The sequence below is a fragment of the Dicentrarchus labrax genome, unplaced genomic scaffold, assembly GCF_905237075.1.
Source record: "Dicentrarchus labrax unplaced genomic scaffold, dlabrax2021, whole genome shotgun sequence".
NCBI classification, from domain to species: domain Eukaryota; kingdom Metazoa; phylum Chordata; class Actinopteri; family Moronidae; genus Dicentrarchus; species Dicentrarchus labrax.
The window spans coordinates 7,920,008-7,939,773 of record NW_026136720.1 but is presented as its reverse complement, the minus strand read 5'-3'; the positions used below and the strand labels follow the sequence as shown (position 1 = coordinate 7,939,773).

General features: G+C 41.0%; 2 protein-coding genes across 3 annotated transcripts; both read left to right on the top strand.

Moving 5' to 3' along the window:
- Window positions 1-526: 526 nt before the first annotated feature.
- On the top strand, window positions 527-16,215 carry LOC127353962 (GTPase HRas). 2 transcript variants are annotated; one of them, XM_051383610.1, is made up of 6 exons: window positions 527-729; window positions 9,170-9,334; window positions 10,158-10,336; window positions 12,048-12,207; window positions 12,921-13,045; window positions 13,282-16,215. In XM_051383610.1, exons 2-5 carry the CDS (start codon window positions 9,224-9,226, stop codon window positions 13,038-13,040), a joined length of 570 nt encoding a protein of 189 aa, XP_051239570.1. In that variant the 5' UTR covers window positions 527-729; window positions 9,170-9,223; the 3' UTR covers window positions 13,041-13,045; window positions 13,282-16,215. The 2 variants fall into 2 exon arrangements, with proteins under 2 accessions (XP_051239570.1, XP_051239569.1); XM_051383609.1 differs by having other exon boundaries at window positions 9,167-9,334.
- A 1,229-nt stretch (window positions 16,216-17,444) lies between these two features.
- On the top strand, window positions 17,445-19,635 carry zgc:123278 (uncharacterized protein LOC641569 homolog). Its single transcript, XM_051383607.1, has 6 exons — window positions 17,445-17,573; window positions 17,671-17,755; window positions 17,850-17,915; window positions 18,089-18,252; window positions 18,390-18,492; window positions 18,745-19,635. Exons 1-6 carry the CDS (start codon window positions 17,532-17,534, stop codon window positions 18,861-18,863), a joined length of 579 nt encoding a protein of 192 aa, XP_051239567.1. The 5' UTR covers window positions 17,445-17,531; the 3' UTR covers window positions 18,864-19,635.
- Window positions 19,636-19,766: the final 131 nt, after the last annotated feature.

The following is a 19,766-nucleotide window of genomic DNA, read 5'->3' as shown; positions in this document are numbered from 1 at the left end:
GTTTACAAGATTTCCCACATACAACAAATGTTGGGCTTTTTATGCTGATTCTGATTTATTTTAATTAAAAATGTACTGTTTTAGGGATAAATAGATTTAATAAATTGATTAAAAGGGATGCATTATTATAGTAAGAGGCCATTTTAAAACAACAATTACGCTATAGTTTTAAGTTAAATTTAAAGTTAAACAAATACATAAAATATGACTTTGTGATTTTAGAAAATTTTGTTGGTGGTCAGTTAGAATTTAGACACACAACCTTAGTATTTTGTAAATCCTGGTTGCCTAACAATAAAACGCTTTAATTACTACATTAAAAAACGTTTGCAAGGGATTCCTCGTCTGTCACATTTCCGTGACTCACTTGGATTGAGTAGTAAATAACGTTTGAGGGGCGGCGGGTGGGAGCTTCAGCTGGCCTTTACACTGCGAAGTCGCCATATTTCCGACGGCAAGTGAATGCAGCAGTAACATGCTTGGTGACCGGGGCGGTTCTATGTTTGATAGAGCTGGGCGTGGGCTCTATACTTCTCATCCCCTCTACTCTCTTGTGGAAGCACATTGTTCAACGCGGGCTCATTTTACCCTAGAACCAATGAATGCCCTGGTGCATTTTAGCTACTGAAAATTAAAACACTTCTCCTCGGACAGCACAAGGTGCAGATATCTGGAGACGGCGGGAAGCAGACCAAGAACATTTTGTTTCCTCCTGATTACAGCTGAGAGGTAAGAGAGTTGAAAGATTTTTTTTTTTTTTTTTTTTTTTTCCTCTCTTCTTCTCCGGTTAAAACGTCGCTCTTGTCGCTAATTAGACCCCTGCTTGTTGTAAGTATGCGGTGCACATTCCTGTGTCCGAAATACGTCGGCACTGACTGTTTTTGTGTGTGTGTGTGTGTGTGTGTGTGTCTAATGATACCGCTTTTGAAATGCTTTCCATGTTTTGGCCACCGCTCGAGATTGCGGTCCACAGTGAAAACATGTTAGCTAGCTATCATAACGTTTTAATTCACGCCCGGCGAGCTTTATCTGTCGAGCTCAACAACTCATGCTTGCTTTGTAGTCCTGACTACACGTATGAAGAATTACACAGGCCATATGTGATGGATTTTGCTTCTTCTTTTTAAAAAAAAAAAAAAAACAATTATATGTTTTGATAAACAGTCTCCCTTTGAGTTCGGGTGTTGTAACTTGGTTATGGAGGAATAACATTAGACCGCCATGGATCCCCCCCTCCCCTCTCTCTCTCTCTCTCTCTCTCTCTCTCGTCTCATTTTGAAAAAGAAACCGATGAAAATGAACATAGCTGTAGTGGGGAAGGTACTTTCTATGGCCTGTATTTATGTGTAATGTTAAGACAGTGTTGAGTATGAGGTTTGCTTGCTGCTGCCGCCGATAGTGGCCACACAGACAAGTAGGGTGACGCCCCGTCACACTGAGTAAAAACTGAATGTATCACTGCGGAAGTTAGATTCCATTACAAGGCATTTAGAAAGCTGACTTGGAGTAATTTCTACTCTGGAAGCTGTCTGTTGAAACTGTTTTTATGAAGTTTTTAAAGGGAGGGGGGGGAAAAAAAGATGACAAAAAGGCAGCACTGGTGTTTTAACTCAAATGCTCGCCTGTTTAGACAAGAGGAGAAATAAATGTACCCATCCCAAGATGACATCCTCGTCAGAATTCATTGTAATTCACCATGCAAAAGTAGCATCGGGCGTTTGAGTTGGCATCAGTGTGTTTCACTTTTGTGTTTATTTCATCTTATCTCCCACAACTGCTGTACAGCTGGAGTACAATGTGGACTACGTGGGCTCTGTTAAGGAGGTCCAGTGTTTGTCGTGTGAATATGACATCAGCTTCTGTAGTGCAAGAATTCAGGCAGCTGGAAAACAGCTGGAGATAGTCCAGCCAGTGACAGAGGTGTGATGTTAATCTCTTGTCCCTTTCTCTGAACAGCTGTAGCCTGGGTGGTGCCCAGCTGCATGCCAAAATAAGTGTGACTCTTCTGGATACTTCTAGATTTTACAGATGACAACTTTTCAAACTGCTTTGATGTGCAGGGTTTGTTAAATGTGTTGGCGTAAAGCTCAAAGATGGTTCAGGGAATGTTCTTTTATTATCATACTAATTCTAAAGGAAGATGGTTTGAATGTTTTTTTTTTGTTTAACTGACTAAACATTGGGTGGGATCTTCTACAGGTTGACTGGCACCATGCTTTCACATGCACTCACAAACTAAAGCAACTGGACGAGACTCACTCATTCCTCTGATTACAAAAAAAGAAAAAAAAGACCACTGATGAGTTTTGGGGTGTTTGGTGTCTGATGATAAGCCTCATGGCTCCTCTAACTGGCAGGCCTTTGTGTGGAGGTCAGCTGGCCTTTTCATCTGCTGCTGCCTCTACCGTCTCACCCTACCCGACAAGCTGAAAGGATGACCCAGTGGGGAAAAGGTCACTTGTACTCCATTGCCTTTAAGAGTGGCTTGTTTAAGCATGGACACTTACACGCAGAAACTCTTTTATATAAATGTTTGTAAGGGAGAGCATTTTTGGAGGGGGAATTGTTTACTAAAAGGATTGAGCAAATTATGGTTTCATTCAAGTTTTTTGGTACATTCTCTGGCTTCCTAACCCTAGAGGAGGGAATAAATAGTTCTGTTTTTAAAGGGCACAGCTAGATTTATCTGTGAATTCATAGACTTCATAAGAATTGCTTAAAGTCCTCACTTCACCTACTTATGTTTTATTGGCCTGAGAGAGCAGAATAGTGATTCCTCAGCTGCCGGTCAACGCTTATGTTTGGATGCTGTTTAGGAGGATGATGTCATTGGAGAGCAGTGGGAGGGTGCGGTGGGCTATAGAGGCTCTAGGATGGGTCTTGGAGTCTCAGTATTCGACCGTGATACCTCCCTAGAGAGGGTCTCCTTACCATCATCATCTCCATTAAAAATCTATTATCTCTGCAGTGGGATTGTGGCTCTGCCAGTATGGATTCTTTAACCAATTAAGCACGTTAATGGAGAGCAGAATGCATGTTTAGGAAGATGGTCATTCATGGCTTGCCCTCTTTCTTGCATCATGTGTTTTTAAAGTGATGGAATTGTTTGACAGGTAAAGAGGAGTCCTAGAAAAAGGGAAGAAATGTATATTGACTGTAGTTATCAGAGCCATACAGCCAAAAAGCTGGAGGATGTTGAGCATTTTCATTATTGACTTCTGATACATTTTCAGTTTCCAGGCTGACCCCTCCCTCCTGTGGTTTTCTGTGCCCTTGGCATATAGTAAGAGTAGCCCTCCCTCGTCCTCAGCCACTCTCCTCCCATCACCCCTCTCGCTGCTCTGTACTCGCACCCTCCGTAAGCTGTCATGTAAGATTATCCTCCTGGTCCAGGCGGGGCTCTAGGGTTTCAAAACGAACTGTTAATTTCCCAGGCTGGAGGTGGCGAGCTATAAATAACTCTAAACACAGACATACTGTATAGTGGTCCCTGTTCAAAAAGGGGGCATCTTATGTAAAGATTTTGGACACATTTGATCGGAATAGGTCACCAACTTGTAGATGACACTGCAGCTATAGCCTGTCTTAGATTTATGTATGCGAATGGAGGTAGCAGGAAGCTACCTCCTAAGCTACACTATTCACCTTTGATGAGCCGATCCCTCAGTCCCTCAATCCCTCGATCCCTCTGCTGTCTGATATGTACATTTTATGAAAGAAACAGGTTTTTACAGGTGTACTTAGGTGTACGTGCGCATATGTTTCCAATTCTTCACGTCTGGTGCAAAATGAGGACCAAATGCAACCATACACCAGCAGCATTTACTGTACAATATGAAAAACAGGACCGCATAGGAAGGCATGACACTGCTATAGGGGCAGGATAACCATGCATGTTTGTACAGAACAAAAAAATGTGTGGATGAAATATGTAAAAATATTGATAATGCACTGATGATTGTGATCTCCAGCGGCTGTGTCCTCATCCCTCTTCTCTATCTGCCCAAAGAGCAGCTCTGTATGAGCCCCTACTGACAACAAGTGGCTCTGAGAAAGAGACAGCATCTCTATCAATGATTAATATTGCTATTCATCTCCATATGTATGTGTGGATTATTAATCAGCCAATGTCATGGCCTAGTTTGAGAGAGGGGATGGCATGGCTGTCTGTTTTCCTTCCTCCAGTCTCCCAGTAGCAGGCGCGGGTGTGTTGAATTTGCGTATTAGGCTGTAAATATTAATCGTTTGGCAGGTGTACACTTGAGATGTGGTTATGTAGAAGAAATGCATCAACAAACTGTGTCAGAATGTGGAGAGTGGTGGGTGTGTAAGAGAGTGCAGGTGTCAATCTTTTGTTTTTTATTTGTGTGCGTGTGCCCTACATTTACTGTCTTTACTACATATTTAAGATTTAAATTTGGATGCATATTGATCCACATTAGTTATTAAAATTCATTTTATGCCCGTGTTTGTGTGGGCTGCTCAATTATTCACAATATTATCAAAGTTGCATTATGGCCAAGTGCAATATCCAAATCGCAAAAAAGCAAAAAGATTTTAGATAAAAAATGTGTGTCAAAAGAGCATTTTAATGAAGTACTGCAGTGCTGCAGAGATTCCCTGGCCTACAAATATTATTCTGTTTGGTTACAAACCCAAACAAATGTCACATTATCACAATTTTAATAGTTTTTAAGAAGAAAATTAAAATTGTGATGGCAAATATGATCATTCACATTAATCATGAATCATGATTTTTTTTAACCATATGGTGCAACCCTCGTTTGTATGTCATGATGAGCATTTATCAATGCCTGGAGGTAGTAGTGAAGAAGGTGCTGACTGATGTATGAGTAAAGTTTGGGATAGGTTTTTATGCTGAAGGGTTGGAAAGATCTGATTAACCGGTAAATATTACTAATATTATATACCAGAGCTGAATGTGTGGGGGAATTCAAGGTCAGTAGGCTAAGGGTATGATTAGGAATTGGGTTGTGGTGTTGGTGTGTGTTATAATAGAGTGAACCAGCACAGAAGGAAACAGAAGAGGAATATGGGAGGGGGGACACAAATACCCCTTAGGCAAAATTGCTGACTAGTCTTCGCCATCCTGCCTGAATGGTCAGCACCTGTCATTGTCCTGTCACCTTTATCTACCAGACTGGACTGGGAATGGCATTGTACAGATCTGTCTTTCAACTTAATGTAATGTAATCCATGCTAGTGTTAAAACTATCACTCCATTAATCTCTAAGCCAATCAACATCAATTTTGATCTTTGATCATTTTTAAAGCCCATTGAATTTCAGTCCAATACTGGAGTTTTGAAGCTGATACCAATATGGATATTTTGGAGTTCTGGTAACAATGTATTGGCCAACATAAACAAACAGTTTTGGTAAGGTTATGTAAGAGGTAACCATGTACTGAGTGGGACATTTTACAGTTTAAAAATAGGCTCTTGAGTGTTGTCTGGTTAGAAAAACTATGTAATGGCGACACCATCTATAATGGCCTCAACTTCTCCCTTTCTGTACTGATTTCTTGTTTTTTTTTTTAGCCTCTAAAATATGTGGCTGTGCTTGTGCTAATATTGTTCATTAATATCTCCTCTAATTATAAGATATCTTTTTAGGCTCTGGGAAATTTTGTTTGGCATTTGTCACTGTTTGTTCTAGACCAAACAATTAATCAGTTAATCAAAAAAAAATATGCAGCAGGAAAATCGGCAATGAACAGCGTCTTGAAAAGTTGATTCGAAAAAATTATTAAATCCAATAATCTGAATTGTAGGCCTATATAAGACTTAAAAGTTCATGTTACTTGTATAAAGGAATACCAATACCAGTTTTCCTTCATATCATTTGTACCTTTTTTGCCAGTATAGATTTAAAATAGATTTTAAATTGCATTCATAATGGTCTTAAATAGGTCTTAAGTCTTAAATTTAACCTGTTGAAACCTGCAGAAACCCTAAACTATCCTTTGTTATAGCCCTAATCCATGATGGCGCATTTGTCATCTCCGCCTTTAATTAATTGGATTAAGGATGTCCACTTTCTCTAATCCCAATGACCGGTCTGTAATTTTTTTTATTTTTTATTTTTTGCATCCATGCTGCCATCACATTAAACTAGATTAGAGTTTCCGAATACCCCTGTTGTGAGTCCGTGCCCTGTCTTGAGCCTGTAGCCTCCAGTGATTAAAGGTGTTCCAGTGTCTGTCTGTCTGCCCTGCACAAGTCTCTCCTCTTCGCACAGCTGCTGTTTGTTTGGTTAAAGGAGGCTGTGAGGAGCGAAGTCTGGCTCTGCGGCTCTGGCACGGTGTCTGTACTCCAGCCAGGGCCTGCTGCACTGTGTACCTGGTTGATTTATATACAGTGAGGGAAAAGGAAGCTAAATGTTTGGCCACAAGATTGAGGGGTCAGGATAATTCCCTTCATGTTGTGCTTGACAATTAGCATTGAGGGTGTTTTTACAAGGAAGCCATTGTTTATATTGGTGATGGTGTTCCAGAGCTACCTGTTCCATTAAGGTGAGCAATGGCTTATGGGATCATGGATGTGTTGCAGGAACATGTGTATGTGTGATTGAATGAGAGCCACTAAATGGTTGTGTTGTCAGTTACCAAGTCAGCTTTTCTGTCAATCATTAACATCGGTGAGCCAGTCTTGGTCGTGGCTAATCTTGTGTGCCCCCACATCAGCACAGTCACACACACATCTCAGACACAAATAACACAGATTTTTACAGAGGTGCATGCAGGTTCTATTAATAAAACACCACACCCAGAGACGGATATAGGTGCATGTCTGTTTCTTGTGACTCCTCATGACTAAATTAGCTTTATAAGCTTAGTTGTCTTTTGGATGCTTTGCATGCCCTCCACCTGTTACTCCTCTCTTTCTGCAAGTCGAGTTTAAGATTCACTCCAGCTGTGTGTGTGTCTGTGTCTGTGTGTCTGTCTGTGTGTGTGTTCCTTTGGGAGATGAAGCATAAGCGAGAGACAGAGAGAGGGTGTGTATGTCCGCTCAGGCTGGCTAAAGTGCTGATGTACTGCTCTGTAGTGAGCAAGGAGTTTGCGTAACGGGCAGTGCTTGTAAGGGATGAGAATTGGTGCTGTGGAGAAGGTAAAACAGCAAATGTGACCTGTGATGCAAATGAAATCCTGGTGGGTTTATTACACACTCCAGCAGGGGCAGTTGAGTGATTTTATTCTTCAGCTCACTTCAGTGAGACACGGTTGATGAACAGGCCAAGATGTTTCACCCTTGTTTTACTCTGAACTGCCTCATGTGAGACATGAAAGAGACTACTTTTGAGGAACAGAAAGCAGGCTCTTTCGGGTGTTTGGGTGGTGCAGATGTAGACAACATATCATACAGGACATAATATGACTCTGATGTCATTACTGTGAGGTTTTGTTTAAAGTGGCAACAGCACTGCTTAATTAAATTCAAAGTATAAGTGCATAAAAACGCCACGAGTTACGTTTTTAGTCACTATTGTTGAACAGAAAGCGAAACTGAACTGCCACTCGAGGCCATTGCATCCTGGGAGGTAAGGGAACACTCAGTGATTTTCCTCTGGGCTCTGACGTCAGAGATGACATAGCTGTGATGACATCACCTGACCACTCATTGTTGTGTGTATGTTGTCAAACTAAAAACTGTAACCACGGGAGGCTCCTGTGGTTGCTATGGACCTCCAGCAGACTTTCCTTGTGGTTAGCCATAGGTTTGGTCACGCCAACCCCTAGCTTGTACTTGATTTCATTTTTCAAAATCTCCACAATAGCTTCACGTCTTTCTTACTCTGACTCATCAGCTGCCACCGTGTCTACTGCAGGGCTGGCATCGGGTCTTTCTCCGGTCAAACATTTGGTAACTTTGTGGTTAATTGGAAATAAGCTGAGTCACCCTTTGCCACTGTATGTAGTGGAAACACCCATATGACTACTTTCTCTAACCATTGACTCAACTTGCCTGGAATTTCACTGGACAGCAGTGTTGTGAGGGTCTGTCAGGGGATCTGTGTGTGTGTGTGTGTGTGTGTGTGTGTCTTTGTACCGCCTTGTATCAATGCATAGATTTACATGTGTGGTTCCAGCTGACTTCATAGTTAACACTGTGATAGCATTTGGCATTTTCCCACTTACAGTTTTACGCACCGCCCATTCTGAGTACGGATACAGATAATTAAGTTGTTTGAACAGATACGGATAATGTTGTACTCACTCATCCCTCGTGTTTACCTGTGTTGTGTACGTTTTAGCCTACTGAAAACGGATATCACTTAGGTTTTCTCAAGAGACAGACATGTTTCTTTAATAACATGCTTTGATTTATAGTTAGGGCAGCCCTGTTGCATCAAGTAGACCTATTAAGTGGGTTCAGGTCCATAGGGGACCACTGCCGGCACACCTGAAGTCATAAACTCCTCTTTTAGGCCTCTCATTCTGTTGCTATGGATTGATCCCTATGGAAGAAGCAAGGCAAACCAACAAGAAACAGTTCATAGCAATAGCCTAGCTTTGTAAGCAGTAGGGATTTAGCTCATTGCTGAAATGAAACATTGGTGCAAATCCTTTTACTTAAAAAAAAAAAAAAGAATGTTCAGTGGGGTTTTTTTTAATCATTGCTCTATTTTTATGTTGCTTTTTATTTGGTCATTTTGGCTTTGTGTCTGTCACAGTGGGTTCAAAGGTAGGCTGCAGTGAAGTGAAGCCTGAATGATCAGTGTCAGCCTGCCGGTGTCATGCCCCTTTGTTTTCTCCCTCGCTGCCTCCCTAGCTCTCCCTCTCATACACACTCCTTGCTGCTCACACTGAGCGGGAGAGGGTTGGAACATTGAGTACCTTCAGCACATTTTTCACATTCCCCTTTGAGGGTCTCAACCTCAGCCCCCACTACACACAGTCCAACACACACATACACAGACACGCACACACAAACCACCAATGTTTCTCACCACTGGGCAGTAATGCTAGTAACTGTATACTTTGTCTACACCACTGATTGTGGACTGCATTGTGTCCAGTCCAGCATCAGACAATAGCTAGTCAAAGCTCTCTGTATGTCTGTTGTTCAGTCCAAAACCTGGTAATGCATATGTTTCATGTCAGAGTACCAACCTGCACCTTTCTCTGCTCCCTTTCTTCTCCCCAGCAGTGGTGTGTGCGGTGAGCAGCAGCAGCAGCAGCAGCAGCAGCAGCAGCGGCAAAGATGACGGAGTATAAGCTGGTGGTGGTGGGAGCTGGAGGCGTGGGCAAGAGTGCACTCACCATCCAGCTCATCCAGAACCACTTTGTGGATGAATATGACCCCACCATAGAGGTATGACTCTTCTGCATGCTCTAAACGTAATTCTTGTTGGAGGCATCTTGGGTTTTGGGGTGGGGAAATGCTTAAATGCTTACCAATATATATGTGAAATGTCCAGCCCTACAGTCTCTGCTGAACAATATTTTCTGGACCCTGCTGAGACGACAGCTCAGTCTAAATCAAGTTAATTTAATTAATCAAATGCTGTGGCAATTCTCCAAATAGTCAGGCTTGGAAGAATTCTTTTTAAAGAAGAAATATTTACTCCTCCCTTCCATAATTCTTATATTTTCATGAAAATAAGACACAGAAAGACATTGCAGACATTGCAAAGAGGAGAGGGAAGCCAGTGGGAATGTTTTCTACTCTCTTTTCTCTCTTTTTCTCCCTCTCTGTCTCCACTCTGTCCCTCTCTTTCTCACCACGCCTGCCTCTGGCCAGACAATGTCCTTTTTGTGTGTTTGCATTCCTGGCCCCTATGCTCTAACAAACAAAGGGACGGCACTCCATGTTTTTGTGGCTGCGTGTTGGAAGGCTAAACATTGGCTCCGATACCCTGCTCCTCTGATCTCTTTATGTTCATTTGACCTGGAAGTGGACATGGAATTAATAATTAATATTAAAAGTTAATGCACAGTATATGAACGTACTGCCTAGCACTGAGTGGCTATGGCCAAAGATGTGACAGCCTCAATGATGGGCCCACAGTTGCCTCCAATCTGTCCTGAACCATCTCTTTTGCGTCAGATTTTTGTTACTGGTTGCTCACACACACACATTAGATTTGTCTGCAGCACCTCTCTAAATGTTTGCGTTTTTCCCCTTTTTTCTACAGGACTCGTACAGGAAACAGGTTGTGATTGACGGCGAGACCTGCCTGCTGGACATCCTGGACACTGCAGGTCAGGAGGAGTACAGCGCCATGAGGGATCAGTACATGAGGACAGGGGAGGGTTTCCTCTGTGTCTTCGCCATTAACAACACCAAGTCTTTTGAGGACATTCACCAGTACAGGTGTGTGTGTGTCTGTGTGTGTGTGTCTGTGTGTGTGTGTCTGTGTGTCTGTGTGTGTGTGTGTGTGTGTGTGTGTGTGTCTGTGTGTGTGTGTGTGTCTGTGTGTGTGTGTGTGTGTGTCTGTGAGAGAGTGACAGAGAGAAAGTGAGGCAAAGAAAGCATGGTTAGTCTTGTAGGATGCAGGGGCATCACAAAACATGACACTGATATTGAACATTATGTGATCTGTTGTTGCAGATGTGAACTTACTGGCCAGATCACAGAACAGTCAGGGTGGAGCTCAGTCCTGTTAGTTCTCTTCTAATGTTCTGTGTGTGTGTGTGTGTGTGTGTGTGTGTGTTTGTGTGTGTTTGTGTTTGTAAATGCAGTGTGTGTTACAGGGACTCCCGTGGGGTCTGGATGGAGAGGGGTGTGTATATGTATGTGTGCCAGCTCTCTGCAGTAGTTGGGTGATGTCATGCTGTAGCGTTTAACACGGCTAAAGAAAGCTTAGCCCCCAACTGGAGGATTACAGCACGTTGCCAATGAAATCGATCCTGACTCAATTAGAGGAGCGGGGAGAGGTAGCACTTTCAAGGACAGGGAAGGAGAAAGGAAGAAGGGAGGGGGGGGGTTCAGCTGGAGATGACAGTGTTCTCTCTCTTTCCCACATTTTGTCTTTCTCATCACATAAGATGCACACTTGCCAGTCTTGCATGTGGCAAGCAAAATAAGCTGCATATTAACTTTGCCGCCTCCTCTTAAAGATTTGCAGGGTTTCTGAGTTTATTTCACACACATTGTTTTGGCTCGCTGCCATTGCAGCCCAGCCTTTTTTTTTGTTTCTTTTTTTTGGGGCCCTGCTTCAACACAACTGCTGGTGCCACTGTGAAACCATTGTGCAAGTTGTGAAAAGCAAGCATGGATCTTTGGCTGGATGCTACAAAAGGTGGTGGCCATGTTTAGAACTCTTGAGTTATTTAAAGATCTGTTGTATTATTTACAGGCAAAAATACTTTTTGCAAAACTTCTTTCACTGTTCATTTCTTTATTTATGTTTTACTTTACTGCATTTCCAAATGAATGCACCACACTCTGCAGTAGGTTAGATAAGGTCATGCTTTTGGTGTATGCTGGCATTTTTAATACTTTTACTAGGCTTGAAATATATGCCTCGTCAGCATATAACACGTCAGTGGTATAACAGTGTAACATGTCTGCTGTGACGTCAACACCGAGAGCAACTGTGGTCATTAACGCCATTAGCAGTGTGACTGCAGATGGGCAGGGCTGACTGTAGTGGTTGCATCCTGCTGTACTGTGGCTCATGCAGAAGGGCTGAGCTGATAGATTGATCTGACCCACTCCTCTCACTCAGTTCCCCCTGGCTGCCTGGCGTTTGCCGCTGGCTGCTGTAGTGATGAGGTAATGCTGTTCGCCGCCTGCCTGTTGTCCATCCCTCCCCCTCCCTCCCTTCCTCTCCACCTCCCTCCTTCAGCAGTGCAGCACAGCCCAGCACCGGCGGGCCCTGGCTTCTCCTCAGGGTCCTAGAGTTCCCTGGGTGGTTGGCTCTCCAGTGGTGGTGCTGCTGCTGTTTATGAAGCAGGGAGGATCCCAGACAAGCGATATGTCAGTGTGACTAAATGCACTGCTGGGGTGGGTTAAGGAAACCGCCAAAAGTTTTGCAAATGAAATGTCAACTGTCGCAATTTTCTTGTTTTGCAATTCACAGAGAACAGATTAAACGTGTAAAGGACTCAGACGACGTTCCCATGGTGCTTGTGGGAAACAAATGTGACCTCCCAGCACGCACGGTGGACACAAGGCAAGCCCAGGAACTCGCCCGCTCCTACGGCATCCCTTACATCGAGACCTCTGCTAAGACACGACAGGTAGGTAGTGAACAAGAAGCACGCACACACATACCATACATGCAATAAAAAGACATGCACAAAACTTTTCTTATCCTAAAATATCCTAATCTTTGCAAAGCCACACAACTCGGAGTCCATGTAAATTTGAAATCCCCTTATGCTGCATCATGCAACATGTTATGACAGTGCTCTAGTATGGGCTCTATAATTTTACATTTTGCACGTGTATTCATGCACATGAAGAGCAGTGAAAGGCCCGCGGTATGATGGGATTTGTGTTGCTGGGAACATTTTATTATGCCGCAGGCAGTGACTCATAGCCAGGTTACCTTGGCTTGAGAACAGAGCTACAGTATTTGAAAGGCCTCCATAAGGACAAGTTGCTGCACAGCTCCCACTGTCTGTGACTCACTGTCACACATTATGTATCTACATACATACTCTTACATTCATCACTGAACCTGCAGGAAGTCTGTCATTCAAACAGAAGAGTATGCAAAAAAAAAAAAAAAAAAGCTTAGCCATAACGTCATTTTAGCCATTTCAATTTCTTGATTAACAATGTCTGAAATGATCATTGTTACCATGGTGATGTTGCCAAGCCTCTCAATGGTGAGTACACCTGAGAGGTCTGCTGCCAGTTATAAGAGGTTCATGCAGTGTACTCCACTTACAGTTGACCATTGTAATGTATTTTTCTGTAACCTTCTGTTTTGTTCGTGTGTTTACAGGGAGTAGAGGACGCCTTCTACACACTGGTTAGGGAGATCAGACAGCATAAGCTGCGGAAGCTGAACCCACCTGATGAGAGTGGTCAGGACTGTATGAGTTGTCGCTGTGTGGTATCGTGATGCAGGTGAGACATTTTCTCCAGAAATGCATTTTTCTTCTTTTCACCATACACCATAATAAGGAAAGTCTCCACATTGGTCTGTTATGCTAACTTTTAATGTATATGACTGCCTACTGAGAGTAAAAACAAAGGTGAAACCTCATCTCCCTCAGTTAAATGTTTCATTATATCTCGGTTTTCCTAGAAACAATAAAATGGCACTAACATCTGTCACCTTCTTTTGTCATTTCATTCCCCAGCTGACTGTTGCACGTTGAGGAGAAATGCTACAGCACATAGTGGCAGCATGGACTTAAAGATAGAAAGATAAAACAAGTCAATGATGAAATATAAACTTTTTTCAAAAAGAAGATGATTGAAGCAAAAGCTCTCAAGGAAACCACCAGAGCTGACTGAACCATAGACCTTTTATGGAAAGGAGGATTTGGACTGTTGCCTAAGTGGCTACCTGAACTAGCCTGGTCCGGCCCTTTTTTTCGGTCCACACGTCGACTTGTGAGCAACACCACTAATGACTCTTTGTCAACTCCAGTGTGGTCTCGCTGGATAGCTCCACAAGTTTCCTGCTAACTTATTGTTTTCAGTCTCAACACTGGTCTTAAAAGGGGGTGTCTCTGACCTCCTCCCACCTTGAAAAGCCCAATTCCACTCTCCCTGCCTGCCCACTGGAAGGACTGACTGACTTAAATGGAAAGGACTGGAATGAACATTTAGTTGCCCAAACACCTCTCACAAAAATACCCCGCCCATCCCGCTCTACCTGCCTTTGATTTCCCTCAAATGGCTGTGTAGTCCCTTCATACTAGATACAAGGGGTGGAGGCTAACATGGGAATGACTATAAATTGTTGTTGTTGTTTAACAGTTAGCCTAGCTGTAAAAAAGAAAAAAATGTCAGATTTTGTTTTTGATATGGAACTTTTTTTTTTTGCGATTGCAGAATTTGAAAGTCACTGAGCAATATGTGAACTATGGTGTTTATTTCAGATGGCACCTGGTTTGACATTTTCTTCATGACCTGTCTGACATAGTCGGAATTCCTGTTGGGATAGAACTGTTGAATGGAGAATATAAAGATAGATGAATTTCAGGAATGCAGCTGCCTTCTTTCCTTACAGAAGTTTCTTTGCTAAGATTTGTCTTTGTGGAATAATAATAGTAATGGCTAGTGTACGTAGGTTCTGGTGCAATAGGATTCTTTACTGTCCACAAAGTATTGGGAACAAACCATCACTCATGGCTACTTATTTCCCTGTTTTACTTTGGTTTAGGAAGGAGAGGTACCATGCATGAAAATGTAGTTGCTAAAGCTGGAGAGGTTGCCTGTAGAATAGTTGGAAAACCCTACACTTGTATATACAATGACAGGTTATGGTTTAGACAAAATGACAACCAGTTGATTTTTCTTGCATTTCAATTTCAATTTTCAGTTTAGTTCGCAGTGATAACAACTTTTTTATTTTTTTTAGATTGCAAGAGTCGCTCCTTTTGGATAATAAGGCTCAGGAATCAGTCCTGGAAACCAGGGTTAAAGGATGTCACCAGTTAGCTTTGCAGAGTGTAATGCACAAGTCCTGCCTCAGAGTCTAAAGTCAGTTTTTTTCCACACACCATACTATCCTCAAACTGCTCCTCTTTCTCTGCCACCTCAGCTACCTACAAAGGAACAATAACAGGTCAGGTGCTACTCATGTCAGAACCATATTTACTGTATACGTGGGACTATTGTGTGTAATAGGTGATGGATATTGGGTTATGGGAGTGCATTGCTTGTTTCTTAATACTGACTAGCTTGTGCTCTCCACACCTGCATTAATTTGCTGCCTAAATGAAAAAGACTGCTCTGTGTTTACTTTGCCTTATCTGTTAGCTAGTTTGTACCTCATGTATGCAGCGAGCTCTACCTGAGACAAGTATGTGTTCTGTCGGCTGCATTGTTTTGTTTCTGTTTGATTATGTGTGCAACTAAAAAATCTAGAAGTGTGTTGAGTTTAGACATGCGCTGTATAGAATTTGAAAGACAAGTCCCTAAAAACACTACACTGTTTTTAAAAAAGGGTTTTTTCTGTAATGGCATGTGCGTCTGAATGTTCAACTCTGTTCAACAAGACTGAAAAAAAACCAACAAAGTTTAAGAGACTTACTTAGACAAGGCCCAGTATAAGCCAAGTTGTCTTGCTCCCTTTATATGAAGATTCATTCCCATTACACTGGAACATGTGATGGTGATTACTAGAAATAGTTACTTTTAGTCCAGATTATACTTAAACATTTCAGAAGATTGGTTATGTATGATAATGTACGGAGTTCCAGACACTACAGGGAGGTTTTGTCAACAGGCTTCAGATGCAAACCTCAACGATATCTTAGACCTCTTCTGTGAAAGACGTCAAACGTTATTTTGCCATTGTGTCCTTTCAAGGGAAGTGAACATTTTATTTCTGATCTAATTGATTTTGTACAGTTAAAACGACTCTTTTTCACTCATAACATGGCTCAAAGAAATATGATCAGTCTAGTTACTGTGTGGATGGTAGTGGTCAAGTTGTTTTTATCAGTTAACTGTTCATTTCTCTGCTTGGAGGAATGATATGAATTGTGAATGTGTTTGAGTCTTTAGATATTGTTTGAAAGAAGCTTCGTGTTAAACATTTACAATATTGAAATAATGCAAGAGTTGATCCTTGGTCCCACCTTTGGCTGTGTTGTTCCTAACTTTTATTTTTCACCCACTGTACTCAAACTTTTTAATGGAAAAAAAGAGTGTGGTGTTTGTAACATGTAATGACAGTCCTGATAATATGCTTGTCCTCACCTTGTCAATCTTTTAAACAGTACATCCATGATAGTAATACCATAGAATTCCACAAATCTGTGTATTTAAATTCCCATTGCATTAGAATATCAGCATAATGTTGCCCCAGGGATACTCCAGCCAGCAAATCACAAATATACATGTCAGCAAACCTGGCGAGCATGACAAAGACTGTACGGACCATTGGGAGTTTTGCACAAGGACACAGTGGGGTCAAGGGCTTGTTTCTTGCAAACTGTGGAACTGAGGTGTGGAAGGAATTTGTGAAAATGTCAACTGTTTAGCTATTTAAGATGTATTTACTCTTTGAAAATGTGGCAAATGTATTGCAGGACAGGAATAAAGATGTCAAGATGAAACTGTGTCTTTGGTCCCTCAACCAAAATCTAACTTTCACATCATGTTTGAGATTTGCTGCCACCTACAGGCTGCTTTGTGTATCATGTTTGAGAATATGACAGGCTAGGACAGATATTTGTCAAAAAATACTAAATTACAAACTTCTGTTTAAGTAGTATGAACACAGCTGAACTGTATAAATGTTCTTGACAAACATTTCCCCTGTTGGTAGGATCGTAATGTGCAATAATATGTAGTTTACACAATCTGGGCAAGTACAGCTGTGATGAAAGGACAGTCATAAAGGTGTTTACACAAGAGTTTTCCCATCAGCACTGCCATTTATGAGAAGTTTTCGGTTGCACGGATAAACGATTTTTCAGATTTGTTAACTTCTTGAAACATTGACACTCCCAAAGAACAAATTTTAATGATTCTTCTTGCCTCAATATACCACTGATGCTGGATTATTTAAAACAAATGATTGTATTGCACTGAAAATGGGTCAAGTGTGTGTGTTTGTTGGTCGTTTCCAGCAACTGGAAAAGAAGGGGGAAGTATGCAGGAAGAACTGTGTAGTGGATTTCAGTAAAGTAGCTCATGATGGCATAATAAATTACTCATTTGTACATATTATCTAATTATATATGAATGGATATTAAATGCAATATCAAAATTGTTACATTCAGTGACAGTGAGCTAATTGTAAAAAGAACAGCTAATCTCTACTGATAAATATAATATTAAAATATGGTATGTATGCATCAAAACGTTTTATTACTGCTTTTATTCAGTGTTATATATGTTACTATGTATGGTAACCCATATGGTATCACTGAACTCAATGGTTTAAAAGGCATTATAGGTCAGTAACATAATAATCATTATTGATAGTACTTTGCAAATATGATTATAAGTGCTGAATAGATGTAAAAGAGATACAGGACATGTACCAATATAGAAGCAAAATTAGTATGATCGTGATCTTGATCCTGATCCAAGAGATTGGATGGTTCCATTATCCAAACAACAACCAAAGCATGGCTTCTCTAGCAGTCATAAGTTATCATTATCAATAATACTAATATTATATTTTGTTGTTATCAACGTTATATTTATGTCTTGTTTGTTTAAGTCATGTAGCCTATAGTTGCTGCTTCTTAGGGCAGATGATTTGCATAATCGTGTGGCTGTTCTTCCACTGGCTTTCAACGGTCATAAAAGACAGGACAGGACCATAAACCCCAGAGAGAAGGAAAGGCAAGGTTAGTTGAGTGTTGTTGATCGGAAAGATACAAGGAAAAAGTACTATTTCCCTTTTGGATAAACCATAATCATGTTATACTATGAGGATACGATTAAGAAAATGCTCCCTAAGGTAAGATGATCATTAACAACGGAAAGAAGAATTAATTTTCTCTAAATCAAAACATTGATTTTTTTAGTGTGTTTTTTATCCTTTTTTTCCCTCAAAGTCATATCTTCGCAAATATGTGGCCCATGAAATATACATTGCACTGACTCACTTCAAAAACCTCGAGCCCATGATGGATAAATATGGTGAGAAGCAAAATAACAGCCAACAATCTGTTTCTGAACTTGTGGACATTTTCAACAGGTACTCTAAACCAGTCATTGTTTCATTTTTTTACAGTTTACAATGATGGAACCACAAAGGACTTGATGAGTCTAACCGGAACCATTCCCGTCATGTATGAAGGTAACGGTGACTTTCCATTTTGTATTGCGTGACCTGATAAAGCTGCCAAATCATAACTTGAATTTGACGCTGATTCTGGTCAGTTCAAATCCAAAATAAGAAAGATAAAGATCATAATTTCTCAGAATATGCTAAATAACATACCTTTCCCCCCACCCCCGTTCTTACACAAGACAAGACCTACAACATCCCAGTATGCTTATGGATTGAGGAAAGCTACCCCCAAACTGCTCCCATATGCTATGTCAGGCCCACACGTGAGATGATGGTCCTCAAAGGAAAGTATATCTCCAGCAATGGTGAAGTCCTGCTGCCTTACCTGGAGGAGTGGAAGAATGTGAGAAGTGCAACTTTATGATGTATTTTTTGATAGGGCTGCACCTAAACAGACAATGGTATCATCAAGGTTTAAGGTGTGCTTTAGAGTTTTACAACCATGTTTACATTGGTGTGACTTTTCCTTTCCCCGACCAGGGTGAATGTGACCTAGTGAGCCTTCTGCAGGTGATGGTTGCCATGTTTGGAGACTTCCCCCCTGTATGCATGCAACCTCATCCAGAGCTTGAACAATCCTCTTGTAAGTAACACTCACACAGGCAGAAAGCAAGCCTCCATGTAATTTCAGAACAACACCAGCAGTATCTATGCCCTAGATACAAGTTCATGTTGATAAGGCAGATCCAAGATTCGTATCTAGGCCACGCCTGAAGAGTGAATCTAAGTTCATTCCTCATAATTAGGGCTTGTGATACCTTTTCGTTGTCAACCTGTTTACAAATTTAGTTGTTGACAAGCACCCTCCTGAAATGAGAAATATATTCTTTTTTAGGTTGGCTGCAGTTCCAGAGACATGCAGAAGTACTTTGGAAGACAGATGGAAGTTTGCATCTGCATTTATCCAGAGAAGATGACCAACCTCCCCAGCAAGAAAATGAAACCAACTGTTAGCTTTTTGTAGAATCTCCCAATAATTTGTGTAAAGATTGTTTGTGTGTTGCCTGTGATGAAGTGTTTTATCCCGTGCCAGTGTCAGATGGTATCCATTGATTATTTTATGTTTCATTAATTAATCATTTCAGACAAATAGCAACATGCTTCAAACTATTTACACTGTAAATGTCAAGTGGCACCAGATGAAAACATATAGATTGTGTTTGGTGTGAATGTATGCCTTCTTTTAATTTAAATCTGAAATCTGAAATGTTTTCCATACAATGAATATAACAAACTACTTTGGGATTTGAACGTCTCTGTGTGCAATACACTCAAATTGCTTTACAAGCAGCTCATAAAAATGTACCTGAGCTGCACCCAAAGGTATTTGTTGTGTCTTTATCATAAATGTTTTAGACTTTTGACCAGTGGAGAGAAAGGTTAGTAATCTGGAGAACCCATACACAGCCAGGTAGAGCCCAGTAAAGCATGCTTTATTATAGAAGAGTGCAGCTTTCCTTTCCTTTTGACAGAGAGACATTCGAACAATTTTTCCATTACAAACTAGTGCTTTTAACAGTTTGCAAGGTTGTTCATTAGAGTAAGGAAATATATTTTGCTTGTTGATTTAATATCTGTTACTGTGTTTAAAATTGTTCATCCAAAACCTTTCTTCAGAGTCAAAAGTCAAAACTATTCCCAAAGTCAAGACTAACTTTACATCATAATATAACCTCTTGTAAAAAGTGACTGATTCATATTGTAAATAAAGTGCAATTTGAAAATATGTTTGCGTTTAATATTTTGGGAACCACTTTCACTAGCCAAACGTTATTTTTATAATTTATAATTACTTAGTAAGCCTTTGATTTTTAATATGTAAACGACTAATTTAATGGGGAGTAGACATTAAATATC

Coding starts and splice junctions, on each gene's coding strand:
- LOC127353962 (XM_051383610.1), top strand. CDS start 9,224: ATGACGGAGTATAAGCTGGTGGTGGTGGGAGCTGGAGGCGTGGGCAAG. Junction 10,337..12,047: donor GAGGACATTCACCAGTACAG/GTGTGTGTGTGT, acceptor TGCAATTCACAG/AGAACAGATTAAACGTGTAA. Junction 12,208..12,920: donor CCTCTGCTAAGACACGACAG/GTAGGTAGTGAA, acceptor GTGTGTTTACAG/GGAGTAGAGGACGCCTTCTA.
- zgc:123278 (XM_051383607.1), top strand. CDS start 17,532: ATGTTATACTATGAGGATACGATTAAGAAAATGCTCCCTAAG. Junction 17,916..18,088: donor CATTCCCGTCATGTATGAAG/GTAACGGTGACT, acceptor TTCTTACACAAG/ACAAGACCTACAACATCCCA. Junction 18,253..18,389: donor ACCTGGAGGAGTGGAAGAAT/GTGAGAAGTGCA, acceptor TTCCCCGACCAG/GGTGAATGTGACCTAGTGAG.